Genomic DNA, 24,618 nt, shown 5'->3' on the forward strand with positions numbered 1-24,618 from the left:
TAGCCTTAAAATAGCATGTTGCTAAGATCAACGTCGTGCTACCCATGCTGCATATTACTTTGAAAAAACTATTACCACTGGAGTTCAGTCTTGTAGAAGTTTTACAAAGTTGAATTATTTTCATACATGGATTAATATAATTTTTGCTACCCGTAGCAACGCACATGCAAGAACCTAGTTCTCACATTAAAACGGACGACTATTTCTCATTGCTGCAACATATGTACATCGACGCAACTTTCACATGCAAAACTAGCCATTGCACTGATAAAATTAATTTCAAATTAACTACTTTTGGTTGATTACGCATCAATATGGCTGATGAGTTGGTCTCACAACTAGTATCGATTTAAAATTCATGTTGATCTTTCCTTGTCAACAACGTGACAACACAAATACACAATCCTATTTGGTTTCATTTGTTACATGGGTCCGCATCTATCGCCACAAGGTGACGCTTCCGGTGCTGCTAGGCAGAATTTTAGAGAAAGAAAGTATAACTTCCAGCCTTAAGAAACTCAATTTACCGCCACCTTTCATTTATATACCAAAACAAACAATATACTTGTACAAAATTGCAGCCTTGCAGGCGCATAGCAATAGTACAATATAATACTGACAAATTGATTTGATTGTGAAAGGAGAGAAAGAAGCAAAAAATAAAACAGAACTTATATTCTTCTCTGTATGCTGTACTATACGTAGGAACAAACTCTTCAAACTAATCCATGCCATTATCCATCTTGTTAGGTTTGGCTGTATAAAAGACCCTTTAACTCGAGGGTTCACCTTTCATCTTTGCTTCAAGGTCCTTCACAGCATTAGTAAGAGGTCTTGCATCCAGAGCTTTAGCCAGCTTACCATGTTCATCATACTGCATAAAATGTCATTATCAGTAAAAAAAAAAAGTGGCAAGCAATCACATCAGATCAACCTTTGCATCCCATTTCATCAAAAAATTTGTCAGCAAATAAAATGAGACATTTTTTTGACAAAAATAAAAGGTTTACTATATAATTAGATGTAAAGCAATTGAACAAAATTCACGTGCCATCAATTTCCAAATAATATGCCAGAAGCACGTAGTACACTTAGTTCATTCCAAAATCATATAATGTAATTTAGAAATATCAAAAGCCAGACCTTTTCTAGCTTCTGAGCAAGTTCCTTAAGTTCTTCTTCGGAACGCCCTTTCTTGTGAATCACCTTAAGGACCTTAAGCAAATGTGCCTGAAGGAACTCCAAGCAGTGCTTCTCGAGATCACGCTCAGCGAATGAGGAATCGCAGCCGAAGGGGCACTTCATGGGCCTCATTGGGCAGACGGTGACACAGTGCCTATCCATATCACGCCTCAGGAGGCGCTTGTCACAGTTCTGCTCGCACTGAAGGATCTTGAATGGGCAAGCAGCATCATGAGCATCCATGCAGCGGACAGAAACTTTGGCTCGGCATCCGTCATTTGAGCAAGTAACAGGTCTGAAGCTACATCGTTCCTTGTGATCAGCCAGCCGCTCCTCATTTTCATACTTCTCAGGGCAGTGGAACTTGGTCTTGAGGTCGACATTCTTGAGGAGGACCTCGGCGATGGCTTCCCTCCTATCTAGAGGCCAGAAGCGGGTCATCTCCATCTCCTGGACAAAGTCATCAATCTTATCCTCACGGTTGTCGCTCAGCAGCCACCCAGAGACATGACCGATGATATTCCTCTTGGTGCTGCTGAAATCATCCATAAAAATTGAAACGATTTCGAAAGGGTCATCCGGCATCTCATTCTCAGGGTCCTGATTCGCTTCGGACTCGATCAGGGCATCGGCAATGAAAGTATCGCTCCTCTGCGTGATGTAGTCCACCATCTCCTTCCTTAACTCAACCGCGACAACGGAGGGCTTCCTGAACAGATCACCTGTCGTGCCATCAACGCAGACTGCAGCCAGGCCAGGGAGCAGGAGCTGTGCCAGTTTGTGCATTGCCTCTGAATCGCAGTACGGACATTGAATGAGCGGGCCTTCGCCTCTCTCTGTTCCAGGATCTGCTACTGGAAGGTCCATTGCACTTTGTGATCAGAACCTGCAAACAGAAGAAGGTGTCACGCAACCGAGTCAGCACCAAAAAGAAATCTATACATGTTGCTACTGAAGGAGAAGGTGAAAAAAAAAAGAATTTCTGGTTCAATCTCTACAATCCTTCAGGTGAACATGTGAGAGAAACCTTCTCACATTAAATAACATAGATAATAACTCCACAGTTGATCCAAGGGGCGGACATAAAGAATCAGACCGATTCTAGGTGGATTTGAGGGCTTGTCGCAAAGAAATCCATGACACTGTAAACAAGAATCTGTTCCAAGGGGCGGACATAAAGAAATTTCTTTGTAGGCTCGATTTTGCAAAGTAAATTGTACCCTTGTTCATCCCATTCATCTTTGTGCCCCTGCATGTGTAGGATGGATCCCAATTCATCCTACAGGCTTGCTGTTCGAGTACGCGCTTTTGCCAAATTAACAGATGATGATGGTCGCGAATATTGCAAGGCATGTAACAATCCAAAGATTTTAGACAGGGATAGCACAAACTGGAATGATTTGCTTCTTGAAATTACTACAGAAATTAGGCTAGGCTCAAAACAAAAAATTGTGTGTCACTTATTGGGATAATATGAGTCGTAGCTATGAAGAGACTGATTCTGACCAGAAATTGCTTCAAGCAATTGACACATATTGGGATATAAGGAGGTTGTCAGTGCAGTGCGTGTTATAAGAAAAGACGACAAGGATCACATACATGATATTGGCCAGCTGGAGAACATGCCTTGTTTTTTGCAGGGAAGCACTGATGCCCCAGCAAACCAAACTATTGCACAACCTTCCCTTGAAATTAAGTCATCCCTTGTAGAACCACAAATTCAGCAAATTACTGAAGTGGCTTGGGTGGGTGATGACGTAGAGTATGTTGGTCTGAATGATTTACAGTGCTACGCCAACAAGAACCATCACTTCTGTTTCTACACCAAGCCCTATGACAAGAAGGTACAAATGCAACTTCCAAAATTTTGCCATATTGTATTACTTCTTACTGAATTTGAATTTTTTTTCTCCATTTAGTATGTCAAGGAGGTTGCTGCAGCAAAATCCATCTACACCAAGTAGAGCTATCACTCACTGTACAAACACCTAGCCCTATGACAAGGAGGTATAAGTCCTCCATTACATTTTTCAGGTTGTTAGCTTTCTTTAAAATAATTATTTACATGCTTCTATATTCATTTCAGCCAAAAAAGGTTGCTGGATTTTGAAGGCTCCATAGAGCCTGTTGCATGTGAAGCACTATCTCCGGTAGTCTTCATGGAGAAGGGAAAGGCAAAGTAGTTGAAGGTTGTCAGGTCTAAGAAAGAGTAGAGAGTGCCGGATCAGTAGCATGTATGGTTTTGGTAGCATCAAGATAACCAAATGTGGCTTGAATATGTGATTTCCTTTTGCTAAACCTGCTGAATCATTCCCTGTTGCTAAACCATGTCATTAGGGTCTATATTGTGGCCAAATATGGCTGAACATGCTATTTGTATAGTTTACTGCTTGCTGAATGGTGAAGAACATGCTGTTATCATGTTCTTTTGTCCATCTGAATGTTCATTTGAAAGGGCAGGGGTATACTTATCTTTTATAAATGTATTCAAACCTCTTTGATGATGATATGTTATTAGTGTCCAGCACCCAATTGCCAGGGAAGTTTAGTGTGTTTGTGCAAAGACACGTTTTTTTTTGTGTGTCGTTGCAAAGGCCACCTTTTTTGAGTGTAGGTCTGCCCTTTTGCAACCTTGCGGTGGTCCCTGTGGCAATGGAATTGCACACACTTTCTAGGTGTTCAAAGGTGAAATATAAATTATCAAATCAGTTTTTTTTGTTCTAATGCTTCTCTTTTTTTTTTTCTAACGCTTCAACATCCAGGACAGAAACTCATCCGAGCATAAATCGGCAAGCATCGTGAGAGCAAGAATTAACACAGATTCACATTGCCGCACTAATTGGTGACCCGAATTGATGGATTGTGATTCTAGTTCCAAGAAAACATCGATGGAATCATTAACACGGAAGAGTTACCAGCCCCGGAAAAGCGCAGCCGGCAAATCCATAAAAAACTTCATCGAAATAAAACATACACGCAACAAAATAGCCCAAATCCGCAGCACACCGGATTGATCGGTTGCTTATTACGGACAAAGATGAACAAACAGTTGAGTTCCAGCGCTCAAGCAACGAAGGGGAAAGATCCCGCAGCGCAAAACATCACGAACAACAAGCGAGGGCATCCTATCCTAACCAGCCAGGGAGCCAGGGAGGCAAAAACGACAGGAATGAGACACGCAACCGCGTCCGGATCTCCACTCAAGGCCAATGGCGTCCGTCGTCGGGGGGAGATGAGGACGCCATCCGACGGGGGGAGGAAGGAAGGAGGGATGCGCACCTGGATCTGGATCGGGGCAAGGCCGGCCGGCGCGGAGGAGAGGGCGGTGGGGAGGCACTGCGAGGAGAGGACGCGGCCGGCCCTTGGAATGGGACTATGGGAGAGGGCCAGAGCGGTTTACGTCCGTCCCGGTGAACCGTTGAATTTTTTTTTTTATTTTTAGCAAGCTGGTTTGTTCAGGACTTGAGCAAGCTGTTACTGCTAGCAATAGAAAGCTCCTGAATGCACAGAGAGCAAGGTCAAATCATGCAACGAACCTTCTCTTCCGGATCCTTTTGCTTCCTCTCTTCCTTCTTCTCAGAGTCCAGGCCCAATATTTTGCTTATAGCTTCAGCCTACAAAGATTACACATAGCTGACGGCTCCTGGAAATTGAAACGTTTCAAAGATTGAGAGGCTTTTCCACTTGCATCCTGCCTGGTTGAAGACGGTTCTCTCTGAACCAGGCAGGAGTTCCAATATTAATTGTATCATAGTCCTCATCTATTTCATTGTCCAATACAAATTTCTTAGCAAGCCTCCTACTCTTCCGGACAGGATCTGAAGACGGTTCTCTCTGAACTTTGGCTGATTGCTCCTGAGCCATTTCTTCTTCAACTAACCTCTCCTTTCTGGATTTCTTGTCTCTTGAAGAAAATGACTTGTCACAATATTTTGCGCCTTCAGTCTACAAGCAGATCATCCTTTTGAATCAGTTGCCAATTGTGTGTCTTTTTTTAGTTTAGCAAATCCGGTTAGATTTCCATTTGATTTCAGAAAGGCGGCTTATTCTTTTCTCGAAACAAATTATGTAGGAATTCGGTGCAAATGCAAGCACACTGTACCAAATAAATACAACCTTTTGCTGGTGCCGTGAATCTACCGGCCGAGGACGAGGAGGCTTCGCCGGCAAAGACCTGGAGGAATCCACCGCATCAGGGTTCGGCTTCGGCACCATGTTCCGGATCTTCAGCTTCACCTTCCCCGGCTTGCCACCGGCCGGGGTCGAACTACGGACGGTTCCCCTCACGCTGAGCAACATGGCTGCTACCCTCGGCCTTCCTGGCTCCACCGCTCGCGACCTCGGAGCGCAGCCGGATGCTACCCTCGGAGCAGTTGCTTTGCAAAGAAAAATGTTGAAATGATTTTTGTTGGGTTGTTGCATGCAGTAACTACTTCTCTATTCTTGCTTTGTTAATTTATTGTATAATTTGTTATATTTGTGAAATTTCATACAAATCTCTTAGTGCAATTGTGATCGGGTCTGCTACGTGTCATGGTGAAATTAGATGATGGAAAAGGACTGAACCTGATCAGATTGGTAGGCCGTTCTTTTAGTTGCGTCCCAATTATATTGTAGTTCAATGAATTTTGATCTGTAAAAATATTTTATCATAACTAAACTGCAATTTTGTACTAGGGTTTGGTATTTCAGTACAATAAGATGCTTTCGCCTCGTCTTCTGTTTTCCAATTGAAATCATGCATCTATTGATATGTACATTTTCTTTGTGTCCTCCACTCGATTCTTTCATGTCTATTGTTTATTCCAAGCTGATTTCTTCTTGCTTATCTTCACTTTATTGCAGCTGAATGGTGTGATTTGATTCCTGCCATCCATATTCTCCAAGTATAATTTAGATTAGCAATGTAGATCACCTATTGTATGATTCATGGTTTCTATTGCTACTAGTCCAAGTTTTGTTCAGTTTCTGAGCTTGCTAGCTGGCTAGCGGCACCACCACTACTTCATGCCAACTGGGAGCCGGCAGAGTCAGTCCACACCTGGTGGACGGCACTAGCAAGGACAACCGGATTTTCACGAAAGGGGATTAGATCTCTAATCATCCTCATCTGCTGGGCGATTTGGAAAGAGCGGAATGCACAAATTTTCGATCGCTCTGAGGCACCTTCTTTCATGGTCATAGCAAAGATCAAAGATGAAATTTTGATTTGGAGTCTTGCTGGAGCAAAGCAACTGGCTAGTTTAGTGAGCAGAGTTTAAGTGTTGAGCGTAAAGTTTTGTCATGTTTTTTCTCTATTTGCTTGCGCCGTGAGAAGGCGGCATATTGTACCGTGTTGTATCTCTAGCTTCCTTTGGCTTTTCTCCTTCTAATTAATATAACAAGCAGCTCTCCTGTCGGTTTGTTTTAAAAAAAAGTTTTGTTCAGTTTCTCTCTTAGTTTTAACCTGCTCAATACTTACTTGTCGGTACCTCTGGACTAGGGTACCCCCTCTTGCTGTGTCAAGACTCGTAGTTATCCGTAACTACGCCCAAAGGAGCTGAACAACCGGACCCTGGGGTCCGACTCCATCTCACCAAACCAACGGCCTCGGACCCGCATCCCGCTCGGGGTCGGGTCCGGTATCACCACGTGTCCCGAAGAAGGGAGTACTCAGACAAAACAGCCGGGGGCCCCGGACCTCCCACGGGGTCCCGGACCCCCATATACTATTCGGACCCCTCAGCAGGGAGGGAACGGACACCCCGCCTGGGGAGGTCCGGAGCCGCCACGTGTCCGCAGGCGCAGATACGCGCGCACGGCTGCCAAGCTTCCTCGGGAAGACTTGCCCACCTACCGCATTCAATGCAGGAGACGTTAAGTGCGCTCTACCACGGCAGAGCCCGAAGAGACTTTAGCCAGGCTGTACTGTTGGTCGCACGTTACCAAGGTGCACAGTACAGCCGCTGGCACCACTCACGCCACGCGCGTTAGTCTGCCACGCCAGTTAGACACGACAACTCGGCGATGGAGTATCATAACGCATACGCAGTAGACCCAATAGTCTATGCCGCAACCTACACTACCTCAACGGGCGCCTCGCCGATGGGACAGGAGAAGACCCCCCTCGGTCAGAGAGTCTACAAGACGATGAAGTGTATCCGGCAAGAGATTCTCCATCACTGTAGCTCCATTAGTGTTTATTTAGTATAATATACATCCTTGTTGGACCCACCTGTCGGGGTCCAACACCTGTGTACGCGCCCTCCTTGCTCTATAAAAGGGAGACGCCCGCTAGAGAAAAGCCCAAGTCCAAAGGGAGACTTGGGGGCAGAGGATAGACTCATTCATAGTGCAATACACCCCGCAGTGGATGTAGGGTATTACACTCCGGCGGCCCGAACCACTCTAAATTCGTGTGTTCTTGCGTTCTTGCCCCGAAGCTAGATCGGCCTAATAGCTTAGCACTTCCCCGAGTACTCCCCCTCGGGGAAAAGACGGGTGCGTTCCACCACCCGGCTGTGGGTACCCCAAAAGCCCACGACATTACTTTATTGTTGTCCTCATTTTGTTGATTGTGAACTTTACTGGAATCAGAAGTTGGATTTGGTGTTGGTCCAAGTGTTATTATCAGGTTTGGTTATTATTGGACCCGATTAAGTAATGGTTAGCTCGTTAGTATAATTTGACAGATCTGTGCGACTAAAATTTGGCACTTTTTATTAGCTGATGTGTCAGTTTGTCATTTTTCCGAAATATGACAGATTTGGACACATCAAATCTGCCCCAGAAAGATTTGGTTTTCATAATTATCACATAATTTTTCAAAAAGAAGAATTTATCGAATTCGTTTATATTTCCTTTTCTGCGGCGCTTGTTACAGCGTCATGGATTTCTTTTGGACAAGCCCTCAAATCCACCTAGAATCGGTCTGATTCTTTATGTCCGCCCATTGGATCAACCGTGGAGTTATTATCTATGTTATTTAATGTGAAGAAGGTCTTCTCTCACACGTTCACCTGAAGGATTGTAGAGATTGAACCAGAATTTTTTTTTTCACCTTCTCCTTCACTAGCAACATGTATAGATTTCTTTTTGTTGCTGATTCGGTTACTTGACAGCTTCTTCTGTTTGCAGGTTCTGATCACAAAGCGCAATGGACCTTCCAGTAGCGGATCCTGGAACAGAGAGAGGCGAAGGACCGCTCATTCAATGTCCGTACTGCGATTCAGAGGCAATGCACAAACTGGCACAGCTCCTGCTCCCTGGTCTGGCTGCAGTCTGCGTTGACGGCACGACAGGTGATCTGTTCTGGAAGCCCTCTGTTGTTGCGGTTGAGTTGAGGAAGGAGATGGTGGACTACACGCCGAGGAGCGATACCCTCTGACCCTCAGCAACGGGTTGATAGGCATCAGTTGATAGGCAGTTTGCTTCTTTCCTTGGATACCCTAAGCAACTGGTTGATGGGCATCAGTTGATAGGCAGTTTGCTTCTTTCCTTGAATACCCTAAGCAACTGGTTGATAGGCATCAGTTTCAGTACCAATTGGCTGTGCACTAGGGTGGAGTTCGATACTCGATAGGCAAAGACCTTGGTAAGTTCAAGCTAATTGAATAAGAGAGGTTCCGGAAGATTCAGGTCCATGAAATTCCTCTTTTAATTTATGAAGCCATGATGGGTACGTAACACTTTACTATTACTCCTAGTTGGCATGGATTGCTCTAGACAAGGACAGGTTGATGTCGTTCGGCCAATCCATCGATTACTACAGCTAAAAAAACCGTGTCTTTCAGTAACAGGTGTGTCACTGGAACACAGTAGTAACAGGTGTGCAGGATAGGAAGCTGCTGGATTGCAGTGAGATATTTCAAGTAGACGCGGGAATACAAGAGACATTTCCATTCATACAGTTTGCAGCTCATGGATAAGCATTTTACAGTCGCTATCTCCGCTCTGCTCAGCACAAGCCTGAATAAACTGTGGGAACTGTGGAAGAAAGCAACTTGTGTCTTGCCGTTGTAACTGTGCTGCCTACTAGTATAATTCTAACAATTAATCTCAAACAACTATGACGAAGACCACAAGTTTCTGTTTTTTATATAGTATATGACTAGTTGATCGACTAGTTGATCGAATGATCCTTTTCTTGATGGGCAATAATTCGTTTTTGTAAACTGCAAAGTTTTTGTAGCTACCGATCCAGGCTCAAACTGCATTATTATTCCCTTGATGTGCATGCCTTTGGTTGTATTACATTTACAATCTACATGGATACAATGGATGATCAGCTAAAAAAATGCAGATCAGTTTTCGGACCCGAACAACTGTCGAGTCCTTACAGGTTCAGATTTTAGCCCAAGCTACCTGCCGTAAGAAATTATTTATAGAAAAATGTTGTTAATTTGTTGAAGACAGCAATGTCACTTTTATGCTAGATTAGTGTCATTTGGGGAGCAACCTATCTAATCATGTGCTGCAACTCCAAGGAACTGGTGAGATGGACATATAACTAGAAGCCTTCCTTGTCGCCCTCCAATCATCAACATTTTATAAGATTGCCAAGATCGCCAAGCCCTTGCAAGCTTGAGAGGTGAGAGATCTCCACCAACCCTATGCGATCGCCATGAGCAATGAGCGAGGAGACCAAGAATCCACCGCCGCCACAAGCAGCGGCGCCTCGGATTGGCTCGACGAGTCCATCGCCTTCCTCGCCGCCGACCTTGACGTCGGCCTCGGTGCTTATGGCTGGTTGCAGGCATCAGCGGAGGAGGAGCAGCAGCAGGGCATCGACAGCATGGTGGCGGAGACACGGCTACCTCCGACCACCACCATCTTGCCCCAGTCAGGCCTGGGCCCTGTTTCCACTAGCGTTGCATCGTCGCCGGTGGCGTCGCCGGGGGAGTTTGGGCAGCCAAGGAAACGCAAGTCACCGCAGCACAGCAGCCAACACTATCCGGTTGGAGGTGGCCCCGAGCTTGACAGCGGAGGAACGAGCAGCAGCCGGAAGCCGAGCAAGAAGGGCAGTGCAAAGCCAGGTGCTGCGAGCTTGGGCTGGGATGCGAGGTGGGCGGAGCAGCTGCTGAACCCGTGCGCGGTCGCCATCGAGGCGGGCAACCTGCCGCGCGCGCAGCACCTGCTGTACGTGCTCGGCGAGCTCGCCTCCTTCTCCGGCGAACCAAACCACCGCCTGGCCGCGCACGGGCTGCGCGCCCTCACGCAACGCCTCCCGCACGCCGTGGGTCCAGCGGCCGCGGCGACCGTGAAGATGCCACCCTGCGAGTGCCCGACGCCGATGTTCTCCGGCGTCGACCCGCGCCTCTTCCGCGCGTTGCTCATCAGGTTCAACGAGGTCAGCCCGTGGTTCGCGGTCCCGAACGCGCTCGCCAACGCCGCGATTGCGCAGGCCGCCGGCGATGGGTGCGGCGACCGAGCCTCGTCAGATTCACGTCGCGGACATCGGTGTCTCGCACGGCGTGCAGTGGCCGACGCTGCTCGAGGCGCTCACCCGCGTGCCACGGGGCTCCACGCCCCCCGCCGTCCACCTCACGGTCGGCGGCCCCGCGGCCGCCCCACCGGTGTCGTTCTCCGCTTCACCTCCCGGCTACGACTGCTCACCGCAGCTGCTCCGGTACGCCAAGACCATCAACCTGGACCTCGCCATCGTGCAAACACCATGCACGGACAGCCTGCACGGCACTCTCACCCCCGGCGAGACCCTCGTCGTCTGCCTCCAGTTCCGGCTCGGCCACGCCACCGCCGACGAGCAGGTAGCAGTACTCCGAAACATCAGGAGCCTCAACCCAGAGCTACTAGTCCTCGCCGAGCTGGACTACGGCGGCCGAAGCGACGGCAGCGTGGCGAGCGAGTTCGCGGCCAGGCTGGAGCATCTCTGGATGTTCCTGGACTCGACGGCCGCTGCGTTCAAGGGCCGGGACGCCGACGAGAGGCGGGTGATGGAAGCGGAGGCCGGGACGGCACTGGCGGCCACGTCGAGGCGTGGAGCGGCCGTGGACGGACGTCGGGGGGCGAGGCGGTGGAGACGGCCAAGGCGCTGCTGAGGAAGTACGACGGCGGGTGGGAGCTGGTGCCGCCGTCGCCGTCCTCCGGCGCCGCGGTGGGGCTCCGGTGGAAAGGGCAGCCCGTGTCGTTCTGCTCCCTGTGGCGGCCGGCGCAGGCTAGCCCGGAGCTTATCTGGCGTGGCGCGTGAGCGACACGGGGATGAAGCCATGAAGGAGATGCGGGCCGAGCGCTCTGGTGCGGGTGGGGGTGGTGCGACTCGCGCGAGGCGTGAGCGTGAGACGAGCGGGCGATCGGTACTAGAGCTTCTTTTCGGCCAGCCTGCCAGCAACAGTTTGTACAAAAGTCGGACCTCTTTGGAAATGCATTTTTTTTCCAGGATCCTGGGAATCGAATCGATTCGCTCCTCCAAGTGAGGCCTCGTATGCTAGAATTTCATCTCTTTTAACTCCCTCAATTGCTATATGATGCCCAGGATGTTTCTTCCTTCCTTTCATGCACCTGGATTTTTCTTACTCAATCAGTCCCCTTCAATTCACTCTGTCGGTACCCTAGGAATGGGGTACCCCTTCTTGCTGTATCTAGGCAAGGGCCTTGTAGTTATCCATGACTACGACCAAACAGCCGGACCTCTGTGGTCCGGAGTCCTGATCTCTCGGCAACGGTTCCGGACCTGCCTCACGACTGGGAAAGATCCGGGAACGACGCGTGTCCCGGAAGAGGCGGGCAGCCCGAACCGCCGGGGCTCCGGACCTCCCGAGGGGGTCCGGACCCCGCGGAAGTCCCGGACCCCTCATGGGGTCCCGGACCCCCAGCATGGTAACCGGACCCCTCGATAAGGGAAGAAGTCGACGCCATGCCTGGGGGTGGTCCGGTGCCGACACGTGTCTACAAGCACGGACACATGTATAAGGCCGCTTGGTCTCCATACTAAGCCTCACCCACCACTGCATTCATTGCGACAAGGGAACGTCCGCATTGATGTAGCAGAAGCCGAGGCGATACTTTGACCAGGGGACACTATTTATCGCGTATTACCAAGATAGTGGAGCTACTGGCGCCGCCCACGCCGCGCCTGCCAGGTCTGCCATAACAGATGGATACGACGGCTCGGCTTCACCCATTATAACGCCTACATAATAGCCTCCACAGGCTACGCCGCAAGCTACGCTCCCCCAACGGACACCTTGGTGACAGGACAAGAGAAGACCACTGTAGCGCTAGCAGGGCGTGGGAGCGTATCGGAGGAAAGATTCGTAACAACTGTACCCATCTAAATACTCTGCGCAGTATGCTGCGCAGTCACGTTGGGCCCACTTGTCGGGCCCCAACGTCCTATGTATCCGCCCCCTTGGTCTATAAAAGGGGGCGCCCGCTAGAAGGAAACTCAAGCTGGGTAAGAGCCAAGGCCCGGCAGAGGATAGACTCATACACAACAGAGATCAAAACTTCTCCCAGTGGACGTAGGGTATTACGCTCCGGCGGCCCGAACCACTCTAGATCGTGTGTTCTTGTGTACTTATCTCAAGGCTAGATCAGCCCAATCGCCTAGTACCTCCCCGAGCACTCCCACTCTGGGAATAGGCGGGTGCGTTCCGCCACCCGGCTGTGGGTACCCTACCTGGCGCGCCAAATGTCGTGGTGCTGCAAACCACAACCGGGTGGCGGAAGGCACCCGCCCTAGCCCAGAGGGTGTATACTCGGGGGTTAGCTAGTCTAGATCGATCTCACTCAAGAACACGATGAACACAGCAAGATTTAGAGTGGTTCGGGCCGCCGGAGCGTAATACCCTACGTCCACTGTGTGTGTATTGCCTCCCCACGAGAGTGTGAGAGTTGCGAGAGCTTGTGTCTGTCTGGAGATGTCTTGTGCACAGCGAGCCCCTCCCTTTTATATCTCAAGGGGGCGCGTACACAGTTGTTGGGTCCCCGACAGGTGGGTCCAACGGTGTAGTATAAAATAACGTACTGTTCATACTTTATGGCGTCGCAGGCAAGGGAGATCTCTCTCTGGGTTCCCTTGCCTGCTCCCGGAGCCCTTCGTCCATCATGTCCTGGTGCTGTCTTGTCGGGACGGAACCTGACGTAGCTAGTGGTGTCGCCTGCCACGTAGCTTAAGCGGGCTGTGTAGCTTGCGGCGTAGGCGGCATGATGGAAAAGTGTCGTGCCGTCGTATCCATTTAATGCGACAGACGGGCTCTGCGCGGGCGCGGCACAGGCGGCTGCACTGTGCACCTTGGTAACACGCGGTGCACAGCGAGGCCTGACAAAAGCTGTCTCGCATACCGCGGCGGCAGAGCACGCCTTGTCCACTTGCATTAAATGCAGTGGGTGCGCGAGTCTTCCAGCGGAAGGCTCGCGCTCGAGCCCGTGCCTTCGGGCCACGTGGCAGCCCCGGACCCCTATGCGGGAAAAGGGAGGTCCGGGCGGGTGCAGGAGGTCCCGGACCCCTATGGGGGTCCGAGGTCCCGGCCGTCAGCTCGGGTCTTCCCTTGCTTAGAGGCACGTGGCGTCTCCGGACCCGTCCCCAGGCGGGGAGCGGGTCCGGGGCCGTTGGCCTAGTGAGGGAAGAGCCTGGCCCGTGGGGCCTGGCTATTCTGTCCCTTCCACGCAGTTACGGATAACTACGCAGGTCCTACCTTGCTGCAGTAAGAGTGGGTATCCCTGCTACAGGGTACCGACACACTCACTTGTTATCCAGATCAAATTTAACGCAGCGCTCGTCAAATCAGCTCATATATTGACAAGCCTGAAAAAGTGAACAAAGTGGCTGAAGTCCACTTCTGAATATGCTTAATGCTTTCCAATTTGCTGACCTGAAACTGTACTGGTACTTGCCGAGTTGCCGTTAGGTCGTTGCTCACCATTTCTTCTCTGCAACAAATATGCAGAGATTTGATCACGAATCCTCTACCCACCAATAACCACAACACGGACAGTTTTAAAATAGCACAAGAAATTACGCATAATGCATTCAATGGGGAATCACATATTTTCCCATTTCATCAATCTTAGGGTGGTAATGTCAAACCAACAAATAATTAGATTAATTTAGGCAGAATGCAGCTTAAACTATCAACTCTCCGGTGATCCTTTGGCCTGAATAACTTGTTCATATTGGATTACAAAGAGGACTTTGGAGCTGGAAGCAAGAAGTTCAGGATTGCCTCATTGAACCGCTTTGGATCCTCCTCCTGAGGCATGTGGCCAGTGTCCTTGAGGACCTCCAACCTCGCATTTGGTCCAAGTTTCCTGCATTTGCATTGAATCTTCCGTAAGTTTGATTGCAAGGTAAGTGCAATGCCTGAAACCAAACTGTAATAAAAGCTCATGTGAGATCAGCATGTACTAACCTTGCCACTTCAAATGCCTTCTCTATAGGGAATATCTGGTCATGCTCTCCCCATAACACAAGAACTTCCTGAAGATGGGACAGAGGTTGGGTAAGAAGGAAAAACATGGCATGGTAATGCGTTGCTGCGATTATCTGTTTGAGAAAAGGAACTACCTGAGCGAGTGGTGTAAGCTGGAACTTGTCTTTGTTGCCCAGCGTTATGCCCTTTATCAGTTCCTTCTTCTCTTCTACTTTGTCACTGTACAGATACTGCAACAGGGTATTACTGTTACTCAAATCTAGAGGTTGTATGCATGCTGAGGTTAAAAAGTTACTAGTATCAATAACGGATTAGTACGCTGCTGTATTTCAGTCTCCAGAACAGGTATACTGGCAAATTGAGGTTGTCAAAATGTTCAAGCAGCCGCTGGGTTTTATTCAAATGTTAAGGGCCTGCAATTGGACAATGGCAAGATCATTTCCTCTTTGGTCCTTCAACCTATTATTCCAGTAAAACCGCTCACTTCCTCTTTAACTCCTGAGATCAGTATTTCTGAGCTAGAAACAAGACTTGGTACCTGTGATTATGGCAGTTCATATGAGCAGTGGATGTACCGGCTGACAGGCAGCAAAAGCCAGGACGAAGAAGAGTCTGAGGTTCCAACTTCCAACTGAATCAATGACTGATACTAAGGTTGGGGGTCTGCATCAATGATGACCATCAAAAATGGCCGTCTGCATCAACCAAATAAAGGCATTCTGCACAGTGTCTAGAAGCACTAAGGTTGGGGGTAAAAAGATGGCCGCCATGCCTGTCGTTCGTTGGAATGCAGGTAGGCAGCCATGCGACGACGCGCGTGCACCGGTCGGTGACCTGTACGCCGCTCGTTCTAGAAGGTCTGCACGGCTGGACCGGGTGTTCGGGGTTGATTGGAAGAGCGGCAGTGCCGGAGAAATGGTTGGGTGATGCAAGGGAATCAGGGGCCACCAGAGTTTGGATGGAGTTGATGGCGATCCAGCGACCCGCGCGACGGTTGGGAAACCTGCGACTGCGACACTGCGAGTCGCAGGATTCCAACCCAGGGCCACGTCATTGGCAGGGGACGTGGCACGGTGACCGTGACGTGGACGCCAGGCGAATGCGATGCAACCGAGTGGCAACAGGACAGATGGCCCAAGAACTCGATCTCAAGCAACACGACTGGCACGGGAATGATTGGGAGTCTTTGGTCCGAAGCACGGCGCATCTACTAGTGCTTTGATCGAGGAGCAAGAAGAGCAGGAAAGATCCGACGTACCTGGACGAGGTCGCGAAGCACGAACCCGGGCGTGAACCGGCGCGGGCGGTGGTACGCGAGCTGCAGCAGCCGGCGCATCCGCTCGGGGGAGCGCGGCAGCATCACGTCCTCGACGCGCTCCGCGCCGCCGCGGCGGAGCAGCGCGCGGTCGTCGGCGTCGGCCTTGAGCAGGTCGGAGCTGGCGATCACCACCCGCTCCACCGCGCCGGGGCCCAGCAGCCTCGCCACGTGGTACGCCACGAACCCGCCGTAGCTCGTGCCGGCCACCGACACGCGCGCCGCCCCGGGCGGCACCACGGCCGCCACGAGCTTCGCCACCGCCTCGGCCTGGTGGGCCTCGGAGACGCGCGCGGCCGCCGACGTGGACGAGCCGCCGAAGAAGAGGAGGTCCGGGACGACGAGGCGGAACCGGCGGGAGAGCGGGATCACCTGGCGCCGCCACTGCCACGTCGCCGGGGGGCCGAAGCCGTGGAGGAGTACCAGGACGGGGCGCGCGTCGGTGGCTCCGTCGGTGCCCGGCGGGAAGCGCCAGCAGTGGACCGTGGTGGCGCCGCCGTCGAGGGGCACGGACGCCTCTACGAGGCCCGCCGCGGCGAAGCGGCGGCGGAAGTAGGCGCCGAGCAGCGGCGCGATGCCGAGCGTCGGCATTGCGGCGGCGCGCCCTTGCGGTTGGGATCGGGTGACGTCGTGGAACTCAAGTGGTCGGTTGGTGTCGTACGTGCGAGAGCCGAGAGTCCGGACGGGGACAGATATATGGGCAGAGAGCCAACATTCGCAGGGTGTATTGTTTTCCGAGGACTCTCCGGCTGTGATGTTGCATCTGTTTTTGCCTGTCCTTTTCTTTCTCAGGAGTCCAGATTACTCGCAAGATTAGCTGGAGATATATATTGCAATTTGTAAAAAGTTCATTCTGCGCATGTCACGAATGATCTCTTCGGTGTACCTCTGTTACTTTGTGTAGGAGTAACCATTTTGGTCCTTGGTTAGGAAAAGGGCATCTGAATCTAGTGAAAAGACGGGAATGAAGGATCACCTCAAAACACCTTGACCACTGACAGATTGCCTTAAGCCATGCTGCCGGAGAATGGAAAGGATTTGTCTCATGATCCACAAATTTACTATTACCACATTACCAAGGATTCGTTCTGCTCATGCTGGCTACTAAGGGTAGGGTCTAAATACAACTTGAGAATTTGAGATGGTGCAGCAACATACTAGGTAAAATGATAAGCGAACAATGGCGACCAGACATAAAAATCCATGATTTTACACTCAGGTATGCATGCACTAACTAAAGAAAGACAAGGAGCCCATGATCAACCGTTGATGTTCAGTCTTCATCTTCTCTGTCTCACGGCTGCAACTGCCGTGGCATTGATCTGGGTCTGCTTATTGCTGGATCTGAACCTTCATCGTCATCCTCGGTTTCCTCAACCTGATCAAGGGACGGCATAACCGGACGAACAACTAGGTAATTTGGGCTCAGCATTGTGTCCTCAAGAGACGGGAGAGGGATCCATCCAGGAGGAGCAGCCGCCTTGGGCAGAGGGATCGTGTTCCTGCTGCGCGCCAGGTCAAAGATAACCTGTCAAAAGTGGAGAAATTCGTCATCAGGTTGCGACAAAACTACCAATCTATCATTCATGCGTGAATTCGACTGCAAGATGGTTCTTTTCCAAAGCGATTCCTAAAAGAAATGTGCAAAGATCATTAGGTGAAACAAAGCAGTGTGGAATCTTTTTTGGAATTCATCGAGCCTTCTAGAAGCAGTCATGCTCTATATACAATCACAACGTCCATACTTGACTTTTGAGCTTGGGATCGCATGGGACCAGGGTTAACCGAACCGTCGGTAACCGGTCCGGCCCGGTACCGGTTCGGTCCGGTATGAAACCGGTCCAAATTCAAAATTTAAATTTAAATTCAAAAAAATGAAAAATTCCCAAAAAATTTCTAAAAATACTTTAAGGTGCAACGAATCTAATGGTGTCAAATTTTCTCCAAAATTCGTTCATTTAGTATGGTTTGCGGAATTTATAAGTTAAATAAAAAAAGAAAAAAAAACCGCGGCCCATTAAGGGCCCATCGCGTTGCAGCGTTCATTTAACTTGGCGTCCGAGAACCAGAAGGCTCACTCGCGTGTCCCTCATCCGCTCCCCCCTCAGTGAGTCCAGTCCGCCGCCAGAAGTCGCCGACCGCCGCCCGTTGCCGGCTAGCCGCCCTCAGCTCCTGGCTAACCGGTCTCCCTCACCGGTAAGCCGGACCGGTAGCAGATTGAAGCGTCCCCTCATAAGAGAGAACTTAAATGTGATACAAAACACCAGTCCCAGGAGGCTGATGCCACATTTATTACATCAGATGGTTCAAAACCGTACAAACCTTGGAGGACACTCGATACAGATAATAATAATAATTAACCAAGCTACGACATAACACCAGACCGCAAACCACATGGGGTCTAGCACGGGCTCAGAGTATTGCGACAGCGGAGGCATCTCGACAGGGCCGGTTCCACATGCAAGGTTGGGTGTAGAACAATAACCCTACTCAGCGTCGTCTGGCACGAAGTCTGGGTCTTCTTCTGTAAAAAGTAAGAGTGGGGTGAGTACAAACGTACTCAGCAAGTCCAACCACACCCACGGAGGGGGTTACATCAGAATAATATGCACAGGTAAAATCAAGGGTAAGGTTACGGTTTAGTTTGCAGAAAACTAAATTTTATGCAGGGGTTTATTTAGCAGAAAACATTTCAGAAACCAGTTTTTGTTTTGAGTAACACGGAGTTTAAGTTTCAAACTGCTACCGGACTCCCCGTCCGTCGTAGCACACAGCACAACTGCCAGACACAATTTCAAAACAACTCATACCAGCCCATCCCAATAAAACACTAGTTATGTGACCACACCGTAACTCGCCCAATACCATGGGCACGGCTATTCGAATAGCTTTTAACTCTGCAGAGGTGTGCAACTTTACCCACAAGTAGGATACCACAACTCGGACACCGTCGTGTCGGTGTAGATCCTAACATAGTCATTACCCACCTTAGCTAAACCTGACTAGCCATCACGGGATGCACCAAGGGGTCATCGACCGTTCACTTAGGTATAACCGGGCATAAGTCACTCTGGGCTTATCCCTTTTCCTTAGTCACCCGTTGCTCTCAGCTCTCCTGATGGCTATCAAATTAACTAGTGGGATTTATGCTAAGCCGTTGCCCATTCAACGGTCGAGTGGTTTGCACGATAGTGGAGTTAGGTGAGATGACACACCAACTCGGTCCTTAGACACGACAAGATGGATATCTCCCTCCTTTACCCTGTCATAATGGCACGAGCACACCAAAGTGGCAAATCCATAGAAATGTCATCCATCCCGTCTAAACTTTCTTTACAAAAACACCACATTTATCCCTTCCCACAAACGCACACATTTTCTTTATAAAACAAGTAGTTTTATGAGTAAAGTCCTAAGCGTTCTAGTATCGATTAACGTCCAAGCAAAATCAGACATTAATCTAGGTGGTCAAGGAATGGTCAATACAAATCAAGGGGTGGCTATCCAACCGTGTTTTCATACAAGCAAAACATATGAAATTTTTTAAAGAAGGCCATTGGGTTGTGTTTATAAAAACTAGGACAGAAACATGCATCAAAGGATGGGATTGAACTTGCCATCTTCGTAGCCTTCGGGGAGGTCCAGTCCTTCGGGCTCGGGGTCGCGGAACTGGTCCTCGTTCACCTGCTCACAGCACTGCTCGCTGACGGGCTCTCCTTCATTCACTCCGTGGTCTACAGCGCACACAAACAAGCACCCAATCAATACAAAGATCTATCGTTGAGCTCGAATCGGAAACACATAAGATATGGAGTACGGAGTAATATATTTGGGTGTACTCTTAATGGCATGGCCGGTACCGGGTTAAGAAAGGTGTGGTAGAGTTTCGGGTTGATCAGAGTTCGATTGGTGCATGAAATGATAGGTTAATCAAAGGTCTAGGGGTTAAATAAAGGTCCAGGGGCCTATTTGTAATTAAATTTAAGAGGGCAGGGGCTTGGTTTGAAATTTAGAAATTAATTGGGTTATTTTAAAAAGGTCAGGGGTTTATTTATAAATGTGTTTATATGGAGGGGATTTGATTGCAAAATAGGAAAACAGGAAGGGTTTTTTGGTTAAAAGGGTGGGGGTTCTTTACTGAATAAAGGAAAGGGGAGGGGGCTCAAGGCAAAACTGCCTTTCCTCTTCCTTCCCCCCGACGCAGAACAGGGGAGGGGTGGTGGCGCGGCGGCGGCGGCCCAATTCGGGCGCCCAGGGCGAAGGCGGTGGCCGGGAGGAGGGGGGAAAAGAGGGAGGAGGTGGGGGAGGTTCGATTGCTCTACCTATCTCGAGCTGGGGCGGAGCAGAGAGGCGGGGCGACGGGAGCAAGCGGCGGCGAGCAGAGGCGGCTGCGGCGGCGATGCTGCAAGGCCGAGGAGGGGGCGCGTGGAGGCTGTGCGGGTTCGTGAAGGGCAGGCGGCGAGGCGGTGTGCCAAGGTCGTCGTGCACAGGGCGTCGGTGCAGGCGGCGCTTGTGCAGTGGGGCAGGAGGTGCAGGCGTGGCGGGTGCGCGGGCTGTGGTGGAGCACGGCGGCGGTGCGCGCGGGCTGGGCAGGCGGCCGGGGCGCGGGGCTGCCCTGCAGCGTGGGCGCGTGCAGCAGAGGCAGTGCCGAGCTGGTGCGGCCGGGGCGCGGTCCATGGGTAGGCCGGGCGTGGGGTGTGTGCGCAGGCGACGGCGTGGCACGGCTGCGCGGCTGGCGGCGCGGCGCGGCTAGCGTGGGCACGCACGCGTGCGTGGGGTGCGGCGCGGGCACACGGCGGCGGCGAGCTGCTGCTGCTGCGCGGGTGAGCGAGGGGGACGCGGGGCGCTCGGTGCGGTGGGCCAGGGGCGCGCGCGGAGGAGAAGGGAAGGTGTAACACCCTAATTTAAATTTTAGCATTTATTAATAAATTTAATTGGCTTTATTTAATTTTCTAAGATTTATTATGTTAGACTGGCATTTCATCTAAAATTTTATTCCTTAAGTAATTAAAATTTTGTCTAAGGTTAAAACTTTGTTGTTACATTCAAGCTGGTGCACATTTTGTTTAATTTGTTTGAGTGCTTGAGTGAATTCCAATTCAAATTTGGATTCATTTGGGTCAAGTTTGTTTGATTTAGAAATAGAAAAGAGAGAGAAAATAGAAATAGAAAAGGAGCCCAAACCCTGGAGCTAGCCCAGCCCAAAACCCAATGGCCCCCACCAGCCCAGCGCGGGCTCGTTCTCTCCCCTGCGGCCCACAGCAGCACGCGCCCGGCCCAGTCCAGCGCTCCGCTCCACCCCGGCCTGCTTCGCGCCGCAGCCAGCGTTTCCGTTTTCCTCCGCAACCGGCCCGCACTCGCTCCGTCTGACCGCCTGGGCCCGCACGTCAGCGCGCCCTCGCGTCGCCCGCATCGCCCGCACAGCCCGCTCGCAGTGCGCCCCGCCGCTGACCCGTGGGCCCCGCCTGCCAGACTCGTCTCCCTCGCGCTGCGCCCGCGCAACGAACCCCGGGATCCATGGTCCGGTGATCTCGCCGGCCTTCCTTTTCGGACGCGGACGCCGAGATCCCCGGCGCCCCTCCTTTTAAACCGCCCTGCGACCCCCTGCACCCTCACCCCACGCCAAAGGCCGCCGCAGACCCTAGCAGCCGCCCTCCGTTGCCCCGCCCGGAGCAGAGCCCCTGCGCCACCGTGCCAACGGTGCTCCGCCGCTCCACAGCCAGCCCGAGCCGCCGCGGAAGTTTCGCCTGTGCACCAGGAACCCCCCTCGAGGCCACCCTCTCCGACATCGGGCCCCACCTCACCGGAATCTCGCCCGGACGTTTTCCAGGTGCGTTCGGCCCGCCGCCTCGATTGCTCGCCGCCGGTGCGGATCGGCCCGAGCTGACCCCGGGTTTTGCTTCGTAGGGACATCACTCGGCGACCCGTGCAGCCCAAGACCCCGGACGAGCCCAGCACCGCCCGGACCGTGCGTTTCGTCTCAGCAGCGCCGCCGACCTCGCCGTGATCCCTCCTGCGGTACAACTCCGGCCGACCCAAGGCTTCAGTAAGCACCCCAGAGCCCCCCTGATCCCTTTGCGCCAGTTGCCGTAGTCGTAGCGCACCTTAACCGCCTGGACTCGCGCACGCCGGCGACCACCACCCGCAGAGCCGCCGCCGTCCACGCGTGCGCAGCTCCGAGCACCACCGTGCCCCGCTAAGGCCCTGGGTGGATTACGCATACCGCCAAGTCCACCCCAGACCCAAGCCCGGGTCGGATCGACCCCCGGAGCGCCGGTTTGGGCGTCTCCGGCGAGCCCGCCACCGCGGGAGCCCTGTTCCCGGCGACCCCCGCCGCCGCCGTAGGCCGCGTTGGTCCTGAGCCGCCCGATTCGATAGCAACGTCCAGGATTATAACGAGAATTGTTTAGATCCTAGCCTTCAGATCCAGATCCGGCGGTCCAGATCTAAACGTACCCCTTCGCCTGACCTTCTTGCTTAAGAGCCCCCCAACTATCACAGAATCAACCCGCAGTCCACTCATGTTCAAAAATATTTACGGTTTGGTCTTGTTTTATTCACTAAAGCCCCTGAGCTTTCCCAAATTAGTACCCGCCGTCCAGCACTTGTTCTTTTACGAGTTAGACCCTGGAGTTAACGGTTAATTACGTTTTAGCCCTCGGTTTTTGCAGAAAACCCCCTGGAACTTAGTTTTTCTCGCAGAAAAGCCCCTGAACCTTGTTTTAGGCCTAGTTTATGCGTTTTAGCTCCGTTTTTAGCGTTCTTTATATCCACGCGATCGTTGTAACGCGTAGAACAGTATTAGAGTAGTTTAGTGTGCTGTTTTTATGTATTGATGTACTGTTTCTTAGATTTTTGTTAGTGTTTGCTTGTATGCTTATTTTGTGCATTGTTTTGGCCATGTGTTCGTGAGTAGACGCTGATCCATCTGAGGAGCCCCAGTACCAGTACCAGGAGCAGCCGTCTTCCGAGCAGTTTGAGCAGCAGCCAGAGCAGTACGAGGAAGGCAAGTGTAACATGAACCACCTACCACCTTTAAATACAATTTCATACTGCATTTAATATTGTATGCCTATAAGGACTGTCCTAGCCACTTTATATCCTTTATTTATATCCTTGGGTTGGATTTTGGTTAGTTGTGCTAGGTGCCGCGCTATAACACAGTCTGGTCCTTTTTAAATTAATTTGATTAATGGTTTACTTGAACTTAATTCTGAGAGTGGCCCTCTGTGCTTCGTGCTTGGGTGGCTCACGTCTCGTTAAAATATGATTTTTGTAGAAACATGGTTTAGGGGGCCAGCACGGTGCTTAGTGCTTGGTTGGCCACTCTCCATAAGGACCGGTTCATAGAGCGACAACCTGGGACAACAGCGCTACCACAAGGCTAGAATGGGATAGACTTGGCGTAATAATTAGATATTTTTGGTTTGGAGTAACATACCTGCGGGGCAGGGGCGGTAAGCTTCTATGGCCCTCGTGCTGAGTGGCCTCGTCTGTGCTTCGTGTCTTGACGCCCACTAGACCTGCTCCATAGTCGCCGATCCACCCTCGCGGTTACTCCCTACCGACGAGATTCTTTGTAAAGGCCTCGTAGTGAGTCGCTAGTCATCTCACCTAAGGAAGTGTGATGAACCTCTAGCGTAGCTCACGACTTGTGGGTAAAGATGTGCAACCTCTGCAGAGTGTAAAACTAGTATACTAGCCGTGCTTAGGGCTGGACGAAAAACTCGTGTCTCGGTAGCTCGCTTGACTCGTCTCGTTAGTGGCTCGGCTCGACTCGACTCGTTAGAAAATATTAGCGAGCTGAGCTAAGTATTTAGCTCGGCTCATTAACGAGCCAGCTCGAGCTGGCTCGCGAGCTGCTCGGGAGCCCAAACGAGCTCTGGCTCTCTATGGCTCTCTCTCGGTCTAGCTCTCTCTCAATCTCTCTCTCAGTCTCTCAACCCCCTGTCTCTGTCCCGTGATGCCCCTGGCCCCGCCCCCGGCCGCTGCACAGCCACCCATCGCCCGCCTCCCCAGTCCCCACCCTCCCCTTCAGCTCTGCACAGGCGCACGGCGCCGCTCGCACCCGACCAGCTGTGGCCCGTGGTACCGCTCCGACCCTCCTCGCCTCCTGCGCTCCCTGGCCGGCGGCCAGCCGGGCGGGCAGGCAGCCCAGCGCCGCGCACACGGACCGCCGCACCGCGGCCACTGCCCCCCCGGCTCGGCACCGCGGCCAGCGGCCCCGCCCCAACCCTCGTCGCCTCCGGCGCTCCCCAGCGGGCCAGCGCTGCACCGCGGCCAGCGCCCCCAGGCTCGGCACCACGGCTGGCGGCCCCGCCTCGACCTTCCTCGCCTCCAGCGCTCCCCTGCCGGCCGGCTAGCCAGGAGGGCAGGCGGCTGCCTCCGGCCGAGCACCACGCGCCCCGCCCCCAAGCTCCGCATCGTGGCCGGCGGCCCAGCGCGGTGCTCCTGCACCCAAGCCCGCGTGCCGCTCCCGTCCCCGAGCTAGCTCACGAGCTAAACGAGCCGGCTCGAGCTGGCATACGAGCCGAGCCGAGCCAAGATTTTGGCTCGCTCTGTTATCGAGCCGAGCCGAGCCTCGTCTGTGCTTCGTGTCTTGACGCCCACTAGACCTGCTCCATAGTCGCCGATCCACCCTCGCGGTTACTCCCTACCGACGAGATTCTTTGTAAAGGCCTCGTAGTGAGTCGCTAGTCATCTCACCTAAGGAAGTGTGATGAACCTCTAGCGTAGCTCACGACTTGTGGG

At 51.8% G+C, this 24,618-nt stretch overlaps 4 protein-coding genes across 5 annotated transcripts; 2 read left to right on the top strand and 2 right to left on the bottom strand.

The window, feature by feature from the left end:
* Nucleotides 1–509: 509 nt before the first annotated feature.
* Nucleotides 510–5,486, bottom strand: LOC120658578 (TNF receptor-associated factor family protein DDB_G0290931-like). 2 transcript variants are annotated; one of them, XM_039936845.1, is made up of 3 exons: nt 4,462–4,622; nt 1,144–2,068; nt 510–874 (listed from the first exon to the last, which is right to left on the bottom strand). In XM_039936845.1, the coding sequence occupies exons 2-3, from the start codon at nt 2,047–2,049 to the stop codon at nt 773–775; spliced, it is 1,008 nt and encodes a 335-aa protein (XP_039792779.1). In that variant the 5' UTR covers nt 2,050–2,068; nt 4,462–4,622; the 3' UTR covers nt 510–772. The 2 variants fall into 2 exon arrangements, with proteins under 2 accessions (XP_039792779.1, XP_039792780.1); XM_039936846.1 differs by lacking the exon at nt 4,462–4,622 and adding an exon at nt 4,719–5,486 and having other exon boundaries at nt 523–874.
* A 4,298-nt stretch (nt 5,487–9,784) lies between these two features.
* On the top strand, nt 9,785–11,219 carry LOC120662921 (protein NODULATION SIGNALING PATHWAY 1-like). Its single transcript, XM_039941968.1, has 2 exons — nt 9,785–10,564; nt 10,641–11,219. The coding sequence occupies exons 1-2, from the start codon at nt 9,785–9,787 to the stop codon at nt 11,217–11,219; spliced, it is 1,359 nt and encodes a 452-aa protein (XP_039797902.1).
* Nucleotides 11,220–14,125: 2,906 nt separating this feature from the next.
* LOC120658586 (putative aminoacrylate hydrolase RutD) lies at nt 14,126–16,618 on the bottom strand. Its single transcript, XM_039936853.1, has 4 exons — nt 15,811–16,618; nt 14,687–14,782; nt 14,532–14,599; nt 14,126–14,430 (listed from the first exon to the last, which is right to left on the bottom strand). Exons 1-4 carry the CDS (start codon nt 16,456–16,458, stop codon nt 14,301–14,303), a joined length of 942 nt encoding a protein of 313 aa, XP_039792787.1. The 5' UTR covers nt 16,459–16,618; the 3' UTR covers nt 14,126–14,300.
* A 7,212-nt stretch (nt 16,619–23,830) lies between these two features.
* LOC120662922 (cyclin-K-like) lies at nt 23,831–24,358 on the top strand. Its single transcript, XM_039941969.1, has one exon. It carries the CDS (start codon nt 23,831–23,833, stop codon nt 24,356–24,358), a length of 528 nt encoding a protein of 175 aa, XP_039797903.1.
* Nucleotides 24,359–24,618: the final 260 nt, after the last annotated feature.

This window comes from Panicum virgatum, chromosome 2N, assembly GCF_016808335.1.
Source record: "Panicum virgatum strain AP13 chromosome 2N, P.virgatum_v5, whole genome shotgun sequence".
Taxonomy (NCBI): Eukaryota; Viridiplantae; Streptophyta; class Magnoliopsida; order Poales; family Poaceae; genus Panicum; species Panicum virgatum.

What these genes read in the sequence shown, in the direction of transcription:
- LOC120658578 (XM_039936845.1), bottom strand. Translation starts at nt 2,049, where the DNA reads ATGGACCTTCCAGTAGCAGATCCTGGAACAGAGAGAGGCGAAGGCCCG. An exon ending in TTGCTCAGAAGCTAGAAAAG is followed by an intron (nt 875 to 1,143) that starts GTCTGGCTTTTG and finishes CATTTTATGCAG; the next exon opens with TATGATGAACATGGTAAGCT.
- LOC120662921 (XM_039941968.1), top strand. Translation starts at nt 9,785, where the DNA reads ATGAGCAATGAGCGAGGAGACCAAGAATCCACCGCCGCCACAAGCAGC. An exon ending in CCAACGCCGCGATTGCGCAG is followed by an intron (nt 10,565 to 10,640) that starts GCCGCCGGCGAT and finishes CACGGCGTGCAG; the next exon opens with TGGCCGACGCTGCTCGAGGC.
- LOC120658586 (XM_039936853.1), bottom strand. Translation starts at nt 16,458, where the DNA reads ATGCCGACGCTCGGCATCGCGCCGCTGCTCGGCGCCTACTTCCGCCGC. An exon ending in AGCTTACACCACTCGCTCAG is followed by an intron (nt 14,600 to 14,686) that starts GTAGTTCCTTTT and finishes TCCCATCTTCAG; the next exon opens with GAAGTTCTTGTGTTATGGGG. An exon ending in AAGGCATTTGAAGTGGCAAG is followed by an intron (nt 14,431 to 14,531) that starts GTTAGTACATGC and finishes ATGCAAATGCAG; the next exon opens with GAAACTTGGACCAAATGCGA.
- LOC120662922 (XM_039941969.1), top strand. Translation starts at nt 23,831, where the DNA reads ATGCCCCTGGCCCCGCCCCCGGCCGCTGCACAGCCACCCATCGCCCGC.